Source organism: Amphiura filiformis, chromosome 2 (genome assembly GCF_039555335.1).
Source record: "Amphiura filiformis chromosome 2, Afil_fr2py, whole genome shotgun sequence".
NCBI classification, from domain to species: Eukaryota; Metazoa; Echinodermata; class Ophiuroidea; order Amphilepidida; family Amphiuridae; genus Amphiura; species Amphiura filiformis.
In genome coordinates, this window is record NC_092629.1 from 16433124 (window position 1) to 16447402 (window position 14279).

The 14279-nt window shown below is 35.0% G+C and overlaps 1 protein-coding gene and 1 long non-coding RNA gene across 2 annotated transcripts in view; one reads left to right on the forward strand and one right to left on the reverse strand.

Moving 5' to 3' along the window:
- Window positions 1–14279, reverse strand: part of LOC140145946 (uncharacterized) — a 40024-nt gene that overhangs the window by 14350 nt on the left and 11395 nt on the right. The window lies entirely within an intron of this gene.
- LOC140171300 (ryncolin-1-like) lies at window positions 9149–13682 on the forward strand. The gene is made up of 5 exons (XM_072194535.1): window positions 9149–9212; window positions 9772–9909; window positions 10482–10612; window positions 11797–12058; window positions 13432–13682. The coding sequence occupies exons 1-5, from the start codon at window positions 9149–9151 to the stop codon at window positions 13680–13682; spliced, it is 846 nt and encodes a 281-aa protein (XP_072050636.1).

Here is a 14279-nt window from a genome sequence, read left to right on the forward strand (position 1 = left end):
TAAAGTACAATTTAATCGTGTAAAAAAGGAATTTTAAAAATTCAGTGAGGGCGTCTTCCTCAGCAAATGTTATAATATGGCTTTAAGTCTTCTACAATCTTGTGACCCCATTTTTGGACATCCGAAAAAATTTGGCCAAAAATACTCAAAATTTTGTATCTTCGTTACTTGGACAAATTTCGACCTAAAACAACTCTTATGTAAAGTTTAAGACTTCTACAATCTTTTGACACCATTTTTGGACAACCGAAAAATGTGGCCAAAAATTTTGTATCTTCGTTATTTTTTGACATCAAAAATTTTTTGACCCAAAAAATTTCATTTTTACACTTTCGAGATTAGAAATAAGACATTCGTGATTTCCGAAACCAAAAAATCTCAATTTTTAGACATTCGTTATTTCGCAGAATTTCGATCTAAAAACACTTTTCTACACAGATCACGTGTCCAGGAGTAATATGACACCATTTTTGACCTTCCCGAAAATATTTGACCCAAAAAATGCATTTTTAGACATTCGAGATTAGAAATTAGACATTCGTTATTCCGCAGAATTTCGATCTAAAATCCACTTTTCTATATCGATCACGTGTCATGGAGTCATGTGACATCATTTTTAGACATTCGACACCACTTTAGACATTCGAAAAATTTTGACCAAAAAATCTCAATTTTTAGACATTCGTTATTTCGCAGAATTTCGATCTACAAAAAACTTTCCTACACAGATCACGTGTCTAGGAGTAATATGGCACCATTTTTGACCTTCCCGAAAATATTTGACCCAAAAAATTGCATTTTTAGACATTACAGATTAGAAATTAGAAATTCGTGATTTTCGAAAATTGTCAGATAAAAAGCACTCTTCAATATCCGTCACTCTCCAGACAAAATTACCAAGTCACTGTCGCATCAATATCGTTACAATTTCGTTACTTGCCGCAACGTCTCGTCAGGGTTCGAGATGTGACGTCACTTGCCGTTGTTTTTTCGTCAATGGTCATTGACAACGACTACCAACGAAATTTGGGGGAGCGAGTTTTGGTATGCACAGATGTTTTGGGCACCATATATTACGCCGTAAAAGTACGAAATCGTTAGGAACACATTCAAATAAGAAATTTATAGGCCCTATAACGTAATCAATAATAATCAAAATATTAAAATCAATATCAATAATAATCCAAACTATTATATCAATATCAATAATAATAATCAAAAATATTAATATCAATATATCAATAATGATCAAAAATATTATCATCAATATCAATAATAATCAAACATGTTATCATCAATATCAATAATAATCAAAAATGTTAATATCAGTATCAATAATAATCTGGGGAGGGTAAAATTGGGGGGGGTCAAGAAATTTTAGGCGAGCCGAAGGGGGGGGGGGCAAGAAATTTTTGGCAAGCCGAGAGGGGCAATCATTTTTGTCACACATTCATGGAGCGCCATTTAAATAAAACACTCTAAAAAGAGGAAAACGGTACGGAAACGCTTAATTAAATATGCAAATTTAGCTGCTCGTTGCGCCCGCAACATACATTATATCTAGACCATTTAGGGTTTGTAAATTGTAAATTGAGATTCCAAAAATTTGGCATGCACAATGGGGGGGCAAAGATTTTTGCCGGCAGAGAGGGTGGTGGCAATCGATTTTTGGCGGGCCGAGAGGGGGGAGCAAGCGATTTTTGGCGAACCGTTTGGAAATTTTACCCCCGGGGTGGGCTTAAAATTATTGCATTGTTTTGCTTCAAGTATTAGATTTCAATCCGCAAAAAAGGGGCTTTCTCATCCCGCTCCATTATTCCGAATAGTGAAGTTCATGTGCGCAAGGTCCAAAAGAGGTGCGTGGTGATTAACATGCGATTAACTTTAGACATAATTATATCTGAAGCAAAATGATTGAAATTGTAGTAAACGCCAGCAATTGGGGGGGTAAATGTACAGGGGAGGGAAACCGGGGAAAATCTCAAGGGGGGAATGCCATCCAGCCATATTTTGACATTGGGGGACATACATGTCGAATATTGTGCATATTTTCCCTCAAAAGTGGAAACTTGTCCTCAAGACCGAGTTGGCAAATAGCTGCATATGCCTATTCCACCACTCGACAGATTCACCAAAAATAACAAATTTCAAAAAATTTGAAATTTTTGGCTAAAATTTTTGAATGTCCAAAATAGTGTCAAAATACTTTGATCGATACATAAAAGTGATTATTAGGTCGAAATTAGCCCAAATAACGAAGTTCAAAAATTTTTGGCTAAATTTTTGAATGTCCAAAAATGGTGTAAAAATACTCGAGGACACTTGACCGATAAATAAAAGTTGGTTTTAGGTCAAAATTCGCCCAAATAACGAAGTTCAAAGTTTTTGCCTAAAATTTTTGAATGTCAAAAAATGGTGTAAAAATACTCGAGGACACTTGACCGATACATACAAGTGGGTTTTCGGTCGAAATTTATCAAAAATAACGAAGTTCAAAAATTTTGAAATTTTTGGCTAAAATTTTGGGCAACATTTTTGAATGTCCAAAAATAGTGTCAAAATACTCCGGAACACTTGATCGATACATAAAAGTGATTATTAGGTCGAAATTAGCCCAAATAACGAAGTTCAAAAATTTTGAAATTTTTGGCTAAAATTTTTGAATGTCCAAAAATGGTGTAAAAATACTCGAGAACACTTGATGCAGGGCACTGGTTCAAATCTTGATTACTGACCCTTTTTTATGTGAAGAAGAAGCGTCAATAAATGTTTATGTCCCCATTTTTGGAATAAATATTATGATTCGTTTTTATTTATTTATTTATTATCAATTTTTTTATAGATAAATCGGCACATTGAGCGTGTTTATAGTGAGACAATCTTTTCGTTTTTTAGCTAAACTACCGCGTAGTCTTGATTTGCAATGGTTAGTAAAACATAAACAAATATAGACTGCGTGGCAGTCCAGCTAAATACCGCATAATCTGGCTCACTATAAACACGCTCTATGAAACATAATTCCAAACGGCAACGAAAACCGCGAATTTGCTACACCTGGTACATCTCAATCCGCGGTCCACATAATGGTAATCGCCTTACACGTAACAGTTAAATGATCAAAAGCAAATCCTTTGCAAAAAATATAACGTCCTCAATGTTTCAAATTGTGTAACTATACAAAATGAAATGAAAAATATAAATAACAGGGAAACAAAGAATCGTGAAAAAAGACACAAACAAATAAAATAAGTAAATAAAAATGATAAAGATAAAATCAACAGATTAGAGAAAAAGTACCTAACCAAATAAAAACTAACAGATTTTAAACAGAAAGGGATACCATTTCCCAAATCAGAAAAAATATAGACAGACATTCTAAAGCAAATCTGTCAGAAATATCTGCATGGGAGTCGAACAATGTAAAGTTCCCTCTTCGCATTATAGTCTGACTAGCGGTCACCCGTATTTCGCGGTCACTGTGTTTATCGGTTACTGCCTTTTGCAGTACTTATATTTTATATTCTTTTTAATGTACTGGTCAGGTGTAATGGGCAGGTTCAATTGCAGTGTTTGAGTTAATTTTTACACCCCATTTTGAAAGTTAAGGTGTAATTTCACTTGGTGCAGGGCAATTTGAGGTGCAGTCTCGGAATAATCAAAATAAATGTACAATTTTGTAGAACAATACTTTCAACATTGGCAAAGTATTTTGCACAGACACTGATTATGCTGCTAACCTGTGAGTTACGTTGCTAAAAAGTCAGCCATTTAACCATCTGTCTCTATGGGACAGGAAATTGTCAAAAGTTGGGGATCTTCAAAAGTCACCCATTTGGGCTACTAAATCACAGTTTGGCAACCCTGTTTAATTTGGGTGATTTGGAGACTTTGACCTAATTCAATAAACAAACATTTAACTGTTGACAATAGGTTCTAGTTTGAACACTAATGTTGACCAATTAGTTGAATAAACAATGCATGTTAATTACTCAAGTCAGATTCTCCTGTGTAATGGTATGAGTGACCCAATCTCAGCATTGATCAGATCAGCCATAGGATTTGCGGGTTTCATGTTAAACAGCATGACTGTATTGTAGTGTATTGTGACTGTTTACTCAGTGTTTACTCAGTGCTTAGCTCGCAGGTTGCTGGGTAGTGCATTGCTAGTGCATTTTAAACTAATTAACATTATTTGACACCATTAACGTAAACAAAAACAAAATTGGTGCGGACAACCTTACTCTACGCAACGCAAAAATCCGTTTTCCGAAATAATGTAAAACGAAGAAGTTTTTTGCCTTACCAATTCGCCAAACTCAGTAATTTATTACAGATGCTCTGCTATGGGCCACTACGTAATAGGTGAATGATTTCCGCATTATCATGAATATGGTTGTTTGACATTGGTCATAATTGAATGTGTAGATAGGTTTCACGCTGTAACTACACGCGCCCTTAATTATCAGTGATGATACTGGGCTTTTACAGGGAGGGCGCTCTCTCATTTCTATAAAAACCCATAGCGCCATTAGGCGAACGTTTACGGTATAATTCTAGCGCACTGGAAACCATCCCAGCAAACACAAAAATGTTTTTAAAACGGTTTTAATAAGTTATATTTTGGCTTTTGGTTTACATAAAAACGTTTTAATAACATTAAAATGTCGGGTTATATAAAGGTCATGAAAACGTTTTGAAACGTTTTGTATGAAAACACACTACAACAATATTTTTTAATGTTTTCAAAAATGTTATTGTAAACTATTTTTGCAAACTTTTTTGCCAAATATTTTGTCAACACTTAAATAACATTATGTTAATTTATTTGCACCCAGCAAACACAGAAATATGTTCTTAAAATTTTTTTGCAAACCGTTTTAAAAACATTTAAATGTCGGGTTATATAAAGGTCATGAAAACGTTTTTAAATTGCAAATTTCAAATATTTTGGGCAAACATTTTTCGCAAAATATTTTTTCAACCCCAAAATAACATTCTGTTTAGAATGTTTTGTATCAAGCTTTCAAAAATGTTTTTGGAATGTTATTAAAACGTTTTTATACCCTTCATGTAGCCCGACATTTAAAAGTTTTCTGTAAAACATTTTTTGTTTGCTGAGCAGTAGATTATCAAAAAAGATTTTTTAAGGTTATGGAAACGTTTTATACTCTTAATATACCCTTTATATAACCCGACATTTAAACGTTTCTGACAACCTTTTATAACCTTTTGCGAATGATGTCGAAAACGTTTTGTGTTTGCTGGGATCCTATTAATTTGATTTTTATTATCTTTGTAACAAATTAGTTTAATCAATCACGGCAATTTGTTGAAGTGAATTGTAAATACTGGTACGTATAAATGCATTAAAATATTCCGACAGGCGATAAATTTAAAATATTTCAGATTCAACCACAATATACCATCCTTTTCTTTTGTCTTTTAACAATTTAGTTGAATCAATTAATCATGGTAGTTAGAATAAAATATGGAGCTGGGAATCTTTTTCATGATAAAAAAAAATCCAGGGTGGCGATGCAAATTGAGATAAATACCAGGCACGCTGCAAATGAACTCGCAGGGTTCAGAGACAATCTTGGGCATGTTGGGACACGTTAAAAGCATGGTTACTTTCCGGATGTAAATTACACTTTACTCGCAACAAATTTGACCACATCATACCTATTTCATACAACTGGAGTGATTATTTCAAATGGAAGTTACCGAAATAAATAAATAAATAAATAAATAAATAAATAAATAAGTAAATAAATAAATAAATAAATAAATAAATAAATAAATAAATAAATAAATAAATAAATAAATAAATAAATAAATAAATAAATAAATAGAAAAGAAAAGAAAAGAAAAGAAAAGACAGAAAGAAAGAAAGAAAGAAAGAAAGAAAGAAATCGTTATTGCTATGTTGTACAATACGATATTTAACAAATTTAAATATTTTTCACAAAATTAAATATTACTTTTCACTATCAGCTATATGTTGCCAACGCCTAGTAACTTGTAAATGCATACGTGTTATTAGACCTAATTAGCGATTAAATCCCGGGTTTTTTTTATTACAAATCTCTGATTTTGCAGGGTATGTAATTAGGCTAATTTTTTCTTGGAACTGTAATTCGCTTATATCAACTGGCGTTGTTTCCTCACCATTTACTCTCGCCGACGATTTCCTGCAAACAACACGTTATCAAGCATCTCCTCTTGATCAAGTATTCGCCTACAACTCATCTCATCACAACTTTTCACATTGACGTTGAAGTGACATTAGCAGGGTAAGTGCAACTTGCTTTAAGAGCTTATTATACACTGAGTTTGTTGTCTTGTTTGCTACTAAATTATATTTTAACTTACCTTCAGTTTTTGACTTGAATTTGTTTTTAAACTGCAGCTTGTAGTTTTCGCTGCTTGACTTTATATTTTGTTGTCTGTCCCTGAAGAAGAGCAGTATATCTGCTCGAAACGTCGGTTGTTTGTTATGTTTTGTTTGTCTGCTATGAGCACAGCGATTTTCATCACTTCCAGTGTACTTTTGTACTGTTTTCCTAACACTTCTTTGGGCACATATCCGCCATGTTTTGGGTTCTTTTTTTGTTTTTGTTTTTTGTGTTTTAACATTGGTTGTTTGGTTTATCGTGTCTGCTTATGTGCACAGTGATTTTCATCACTTGTGCTAGTGCACTTTTGTAATCCCATTGATCTATGTTGTTTTTGCAGGTTTAGCATTTCTGTGAGCCTTGGAACTGGTCAATTTTGGCTATCGAACTTTACCTAGACTTCTAATCCCTACATTTACTGTTTTGTCCCCCTGTTACGTATTGTCTAGTCTGTATTTTTATTTAGTGTACCTTGCTGGTTTTCTTTCCAGTTGCAACGTGCTGTTTTGTTTCTTTGTCTTATAATTATGCCTTTTTCGTTGCTTCAATAGAACAGTGTAGCTGTATGTTATAGATGAAAAACAAGGATTTTGTCGTAGTTTATTAAAAAAAATTCGGGGTACTTTTTTGTACAGAACTCATCATGAGAATATCCCATCCTTCTCCAGAATATTATTTTTTATAATTGGATAATACACGTTTGTAGGTAAAATCATGGTAGAAAGGTGAAAATAATTAATTTAAACTTTTGTCAATTACTGTATACCATTTGTTTCTGTATATAAGTGATTTATTGAGTATGTATTAAAACATCCTCAAATGGATTCACTTGCAACTCAGAAATCACAGAGGGTCCATAATATCTGATAATCTGAACAATCGTTTTAGGCAACTATACTTCTGTACCAATATTTTAATCAAAATAACCGTTTCCTGGTCGTTGTCCATATTGCCCAATGATGCCTAAAGAAGCATTCGATTCCTTCTTTGGGGTATGCGAGGGAGTCAAGCAAGTAAAACAAATTAAACTGCAGGTCTTATTATTATTGTATTCTGGTGAAATATCACATTATAACATTTACAAATTTTGAAATGCAAAAAATAAACAAAAATAAATAAATAAATAAATAAAAAATAAAATGCAAACACAGAAGATATAAGATGTTCAGATCTTTATTAAAGCGTATCTATATACGTTGCAAATTTAACCTAAGTTTATTACGAAAAAATAACTTGATATCCATATTTTAGTTGTCTGCTCCCCTCCCTGGAAATAAAATTTACTCGCAGTTCTGGAAGTTTATATTAAGCATATTTTCCGCTAAAGTGTTCAAAATATCATGTTCGAGTCGCTCATAGTATCACACCGTATTTGGAGGGATTCAGACTCGTTTAGTCTGAAATGACTTTTATTTTATTAAAATAACTTCGGAGTTATGTGTAGGCTATTTTACTTAAAATATACGTTACTTAAACTCTACTCAGGAGAAAAACTGTTTTTGAACATTATAAGAACGAACTTAAGTATGTTGGATGATGACTTATCAAGTATGGGGAGCGATCATGGTGATGGATATTTTAAGTCAATAGGTTTGAAAACTTGCACGACTAAGAAAAAGGCGGAAATACATAGAAGATATTGCTCAAAAATCAAGTGTTGTTAGAAAAATCACCCATGCATTGTTTTATGTTCTGAAACTATTAAAGTTAACTATTCTGAATGATTTTCGTGAACTCTTTGTGGTTGGTATTTTCCCATTTATGAGACCAAACTAGAACACTATATAAAGCATGCAAAATTATTTGTTGCCGTAAACCGATGGTGATGGTTAATGCATAATTGTGTGTATATCTTGATATGAGGAGGTGCTTTTTGATATGAGGAGGCATTCCAAATTGTGTGTATCTCTAGCATATCCTACAACTGAAACATTGCTCCCTTTAGACACAAATCAGTATATATTAGTTTAAAAATAATGCCGACTGGCTGACCCTAATTTCTTTGGCATGTTATACGCCAATAGATAACATAATGGTTATGCATATCTAATGCATAACAAATCACTGGCAATTTCACCATTTTGAGCAAAAACGTAAAATTTGATGTTCAGATGTGCCATGAATTAAATTTGACCACCCACCCTTGCTCTTTTCCCTGCTCCGTTGGAAAAAAAATCTGGTGCTGCTACAGTGTGACTGTGTTTTAGTTTAGTGCTTCCATTTCACAGTTTCTGTGTTTTTAGGGAGGGCAAGCGTAATTCGATATCCAAGCAATAATGTAAGTTTGTGGTTAAAATGCATATCCAAGCATAACATTTTAACATACATGCAACGACCTGAACATCATGTAAAAAGATCAATGGACGATTTTTGAAAGAGTTTCAACAAAATAATTTTTTTAATAACAGGCGATGGTTTTTAAGGTATGAACATTATTTTAGAAGCTATATTTTGATACAGAAGCCTGTAGTAAAATATAAGAAAAACACTATTCCGGAATCGATTTTGCATGAATAATTTTTCTTATTGCTTTATAGATGGGCGTCTTCAACATTGCGTTGATTTGCCTTGTGGTGGCATTGATCTGTGATGGCAAGCAGGCCGGCAAGCAGCAGTCAGGCCCGCAGTCAGGTCAGTGGCATATATTTCTATTTAAAAGAGGGGGAAGAGTGGAACCCTTTTGGTAGTGTAACCCTATTGGTTTAGGATATGGATTTTCTTCAACCAATTATGTACAAATGGACGTTTTCAACATGCGGGTTGCTGCGTTGCTTTGCCTTATGTTGGCTTTCATCTGTGAGGGCCAGCAGCAGCTAAGTAGTCTTAATCCGTTGGGGTGCGACAGTGCATCCCTATGAAGTTTTCACCTTTTTTCGCACGTGGCTGTGATATGTTATGATAGAGCGTTAAGGGTAGATTAGCTATTGTTGGTCGAAGCAGCCAAAACATTTTCATTGGCTTTCATATGCTTTGTTTTTCATTATCTAAATCAATATATTATTAAAAGATAACACTTTGATGTTTTACCAAAGTTCATTCTACAAATCATATACTTTGAAAACTTGCGTGATTTATTGTTGTTAATGGGTTATGCACGTTTTACAAAAGTATTGTTGTTTCAGCCCTGTTTACAACATAACTCAAGAACTACAACACCAAAAGTATATCTGTGATATTTGAATTTTTCTACACACTCGCTATGAAATGATCAATGCAATTTTGCCAAAGCTCACTGCCATTCACAAAATGCTGTGAACTACCAAATGGCAACAGTTTAAGATAGTTGCTAGCCTTAAAAGAGTAGCGTAGGGCAGATGCGCAGTTTACGCCGCCTATTAAAACAATGAATAGTTTTTCAATTATAATTGATTTTCAGATATCAATTTTTGCAACATAAGATGTTCTCATCCACACTGTTCTAACCCATGTCAAAATGGAGGCTCTTGTACAGATGGAACAGGTTCTTTTACCTGTGCATGTGCTACTGGATACACTGGAGACACATGTGACACAAGTAAGGGAAAGAATAAGCTTTCTTTGTGTTTTTTTGCGCCATTTCACTAACTAAAAATTATGACAAGACAAAGGATTGAGAAGATATTGTCAGATTAGAAGAGATATTCGTGTCAAATTCGAGGTGCTTGTGAAAATTGAGCCGGGCATACAGGCGTGTAGCCAGCATTGTCATTCCGGGGGGGGGGGGAAACCGTCAGTATCTTGCCTATTCTTACGCCCTCTCTCCTCCGTTCCCTTTTCTCTTTCCCTCTCCTTTCCATTCTTTCCCTCTTTTCTCCCCCTCTGTCTGGTCCCCATTTTTCCGCTTTTAGGTGGGTGGTTTAATGCAAGGGTTATCTAACAATGGAATTTCAAGTAAACCTAGAAAATTTGGACATAAAATATGGTGCATGCAATGCCCACAGGGATCCCGATCAGGGAATGTGCTTAAATGTAATTAGGCCAAAAATTACATGCCCCAAAATTACCCCACATATCCACAGATCACGAGATACCGGGCTCGGGGCGCCCGTAACGCTAATAACAAATATCTTCTGCTAGTGTTAATGTTGTATACACATATCCATACAGTTGAACCTCGAGACTGCTTCGATATTCAACAAGCCGGTTTCGATACGAGTGGTGTATACACTATTTACCCAGCATCCCAAGGACCAATTGAAGTTTACTGTGACATGGTGACTGATGGCGGTGGATGGCTGGTAAGATGAACTAACCAGATAAATATATAAAGAATTGAAATAAATAAATAAATAAATAAATAAATAAATAAATAAATAAATAAATAAATAAATAAATAAATAAATAAATAAATAAATAAATAAATAATTGAATATTCGAAGTAATTTGTGTACTCCCTCTCAATACAATTTTTTTGTGACAAGATACCATAGATTGGACCCCTAATTACTGGAATCACCGAAGCAGTCATATGGAGTAATTCCTGCTACTTATAGGGAAAATCAGGCCCGAAACACTACGGAGCTAGTTTGAGGACATTCCACGCACACAGTACACAGTACAATATATTATTATATATGTGTGATTATTAATAAATTAATAAATTATTGTGCAAACCCGTGCTAATCTCATACACAACCAGTTTGTGCCGTTCCTGACATAAAGTCTGGCCCAAAACATGATGCAGTCATGTCTACAGTAGAATTCAACTCGACCTTTGCAGGACTTAAACCCCATTAAAAGCTATTAAACCAAGATAACACTCATTGAAAACAGCTCAACTGATTAAATCATATCTTCTCTGGTTAAATACACACAACATATGTGTCTGCTTTACACGTACAATGGAGCAATGAGCTGGGATTATACTTTCAGTTGGGTGAACGATTATAAAGCGAGCGCTAGAGAACAATTGTGTGTGGTCTTTGTTTACGAAATGATACAATACGTGCTTATTGTTAACCAGCGTTCTTGAAAATGAGAAACATGGTGGTTTGCAGACTTAACACGGTTTGGAAACAATTTCTTCATATTTTTGGTGTTATCTGTCGTTTACATATCCTTCCTAAATTTCCAAACATCTAAATTAGCTAAAATTTAGGACATACAAAACTGTATTGTCTATTTTAGAAGAGAACTTTCCAAACATCTAAATCTAAATCAGCTAAAAATTTAGGACATGTTACAAAACTATATTTTCTAGAACTTTAGAAGAGTACTTTTAATATTGGCCGGTTATTTTTCACACAGCGACGTTAACTAGGCATATCCCCATACTTTTAACGTAGGCTATTTGTAGAGGTTACGCGTCAATGGGAAAGAGCACTGTGTATTGTGTATAGGAAAACGGACAGTAACTGCAGTATGAACTAGGCAAAACTTAATATTTTTAGGCCTATAACACAAAAACAACATCTCTTTATAGGTTTTTCAACGTCGAAAGGATGGTACCGTGAACTTTTTCCGCGACTGGAATTCATACAAGCAAGGATTCGGAGACAGAGACTCAGAGTTTTGGCTCGGAAATGATAGCATATTTGCAATAACAAACCAAGGCACCTACGAGCTGCGTGTAGACATGGAAGCCAATAACGGAAATAGCGCCTATGCTCTTTACAGCGAATTCCTTATCGGAGATGAGAACGCCAATTACAAGCTGACTGTTGATGGGTATGATGGAACTGCAGGTAATTCAAGCGATCAATAAGTCATTTATTCAATCGATCAATCAGCTGCTAATCAATTAATTGAAATAGATCTATTGATCGCGTTATCCGGGTGAGACAATCAATAACCAATTAAAGAATTGATCAATCAATCTGACAATAAATTGACTGAAAAAGCACGTGACCCTTCGCGTCGTATAAACTTGTGCACTTGCTCAATGAGCTATTTAGGACCATGTAAACTTTTCAGACTAAAAGTAATTCTTCGAATCGAATATACACCTAGTAGCATATTTTCATGATTTTGGCGCTGCTGGTATGTAATAATTCATTACGATTTCTTTTTTTAATACTATTTCTATATGAAATTCAACAACTTCATTATGGTCAGGTCTTATATTGGTTATATAAAGGGCCCGTGATTTTTTGTGTTAAGCGATTTAAAGATATCCGTTACGGTTAATGTTTAATTATAGTGAGCAAGTCACGTCTCCGGACAAATTTTGACCGGGCAGAATTTATACGCCAAAGTACCGTACATCTGCTCCCGATATAAACATACTAAGGGACGCGCCATTTGATTCTTTTAGTGAGGGGATTTTTTCGTCTCAATAGTGGGCACACTTTTATTTTCGTCTCACTAGTGGGCGAAGTTTTATTTAAAACAAATCCCATGTCACCCCATACAAATCAAATGGTGCACCCTAAATGAGAGACGCGCAAACATGGTAGTTACTCTTTGTTCTACCCACATCATACATAATTAATTTTGTGGTTTCACGTCATCGACTACTGCATGCATACTCTATTCATTGGCGTGCTGGTATGTCGGGAAATGTACCTAATGGGAAAAAGTTTGGGTTTACCTACTACGGGGAGCAAAGCGATTCGGAAATATTCAGTCCAAGAGAGTGCCAAATATGGATCAGGAGTATTACATAATAATACCCTGCTATGACAATAGCTGCACTAGGTTAATCGTATAATCTCCTTATGTGGTTAGCATGGCTGGGCCAGGAAATCCACAAGGTCAGCCAATGTATGTACATGTATTCGGTACATGTGCCATATCTTTACAATGGGTGATAAATTTCTGGTTTGTTTTATTTCAAAACGCAACAGTCGATATTCTAAAGCTTGGTCCAAATCCAAGAGAAGAACCAACTCTAGTAATTTATGTGGTTTCAAATTATATCGGCCGTTGCCTTTTTGATAGAAATGGTGTTTGTTGATGTGCACAGTTTCCCATTAGATCATAACATGCTGTTGTACATCCAAGGTCAAAGGTCTTTTAATCCATATTTGGCGTTGTTCTGGGACTGATATTTGAACCCCCTTTTTTAAACCTGCTGATGCCACTGCACTGACTCTATTTATGCTATTTGTACCACCAGGTGATTCCTTAGGTACGCAAGATCAATACCAATTTTCAACAAAAGATGAAGACAATGATGGCAGTGACAGTAGAGATTGTGCTGTCATCCGTACCGGTGCTTGGTGGTACAAAAAGTGCGGTCATTCTAACCTCAACGGAGTCTACGGAGACAATAGAAGGTATAAAGGTATATTTTGGATGACATTTAGAGGTAACGAGGAATCCCTGAAACGCACGGAGATGAAGATCCGACCAGTAACAACATCTTAAGGGTCGATTTATCGACGGCGAATAATCAATATCGAAAACTCTCAATTAGTATTCATTATTCAATGTTTCAAGTCATTTTTAGTGTATTGACGAATATTATCAGTTCTATTCACCACCGAATTGTTGGCGAACAGTAATCGATCGCCATTCGTTTGCAAATACCTATTTGTCAACAAACGCTCGTTAGAACTATATGAAAATAAGATGATACTAGTTAAAAGTGTTCGACATCAAATAAATCATTTCAGATATTCGTAAACAATTTAATTAAAATACTTTTAATTTCCAAATAATAGAATTAGTTTAGAACTATTTCCAAATATATTCGGCACTTTTTCTTTCAAAATTAAATTAAGGAAGCTGATTTTTTTGCACAATTATTACATTTATATCCGAGTGAATGTTCATCCTCACGACCGGTGGTATACCACCCGGACTCCCAACCCCCTCCCCTCCTATGGCTGGTGGTGTACCACACGTACCCCACCCTTCCCTCCGCATGACTGGTGGTATACTACGCGGCCACCAAACCCCATCCCCTCCTCATGGCTGGTGGTGTACCACTCGTATCTCCAACCCTCCCCTCCGTATGACTGG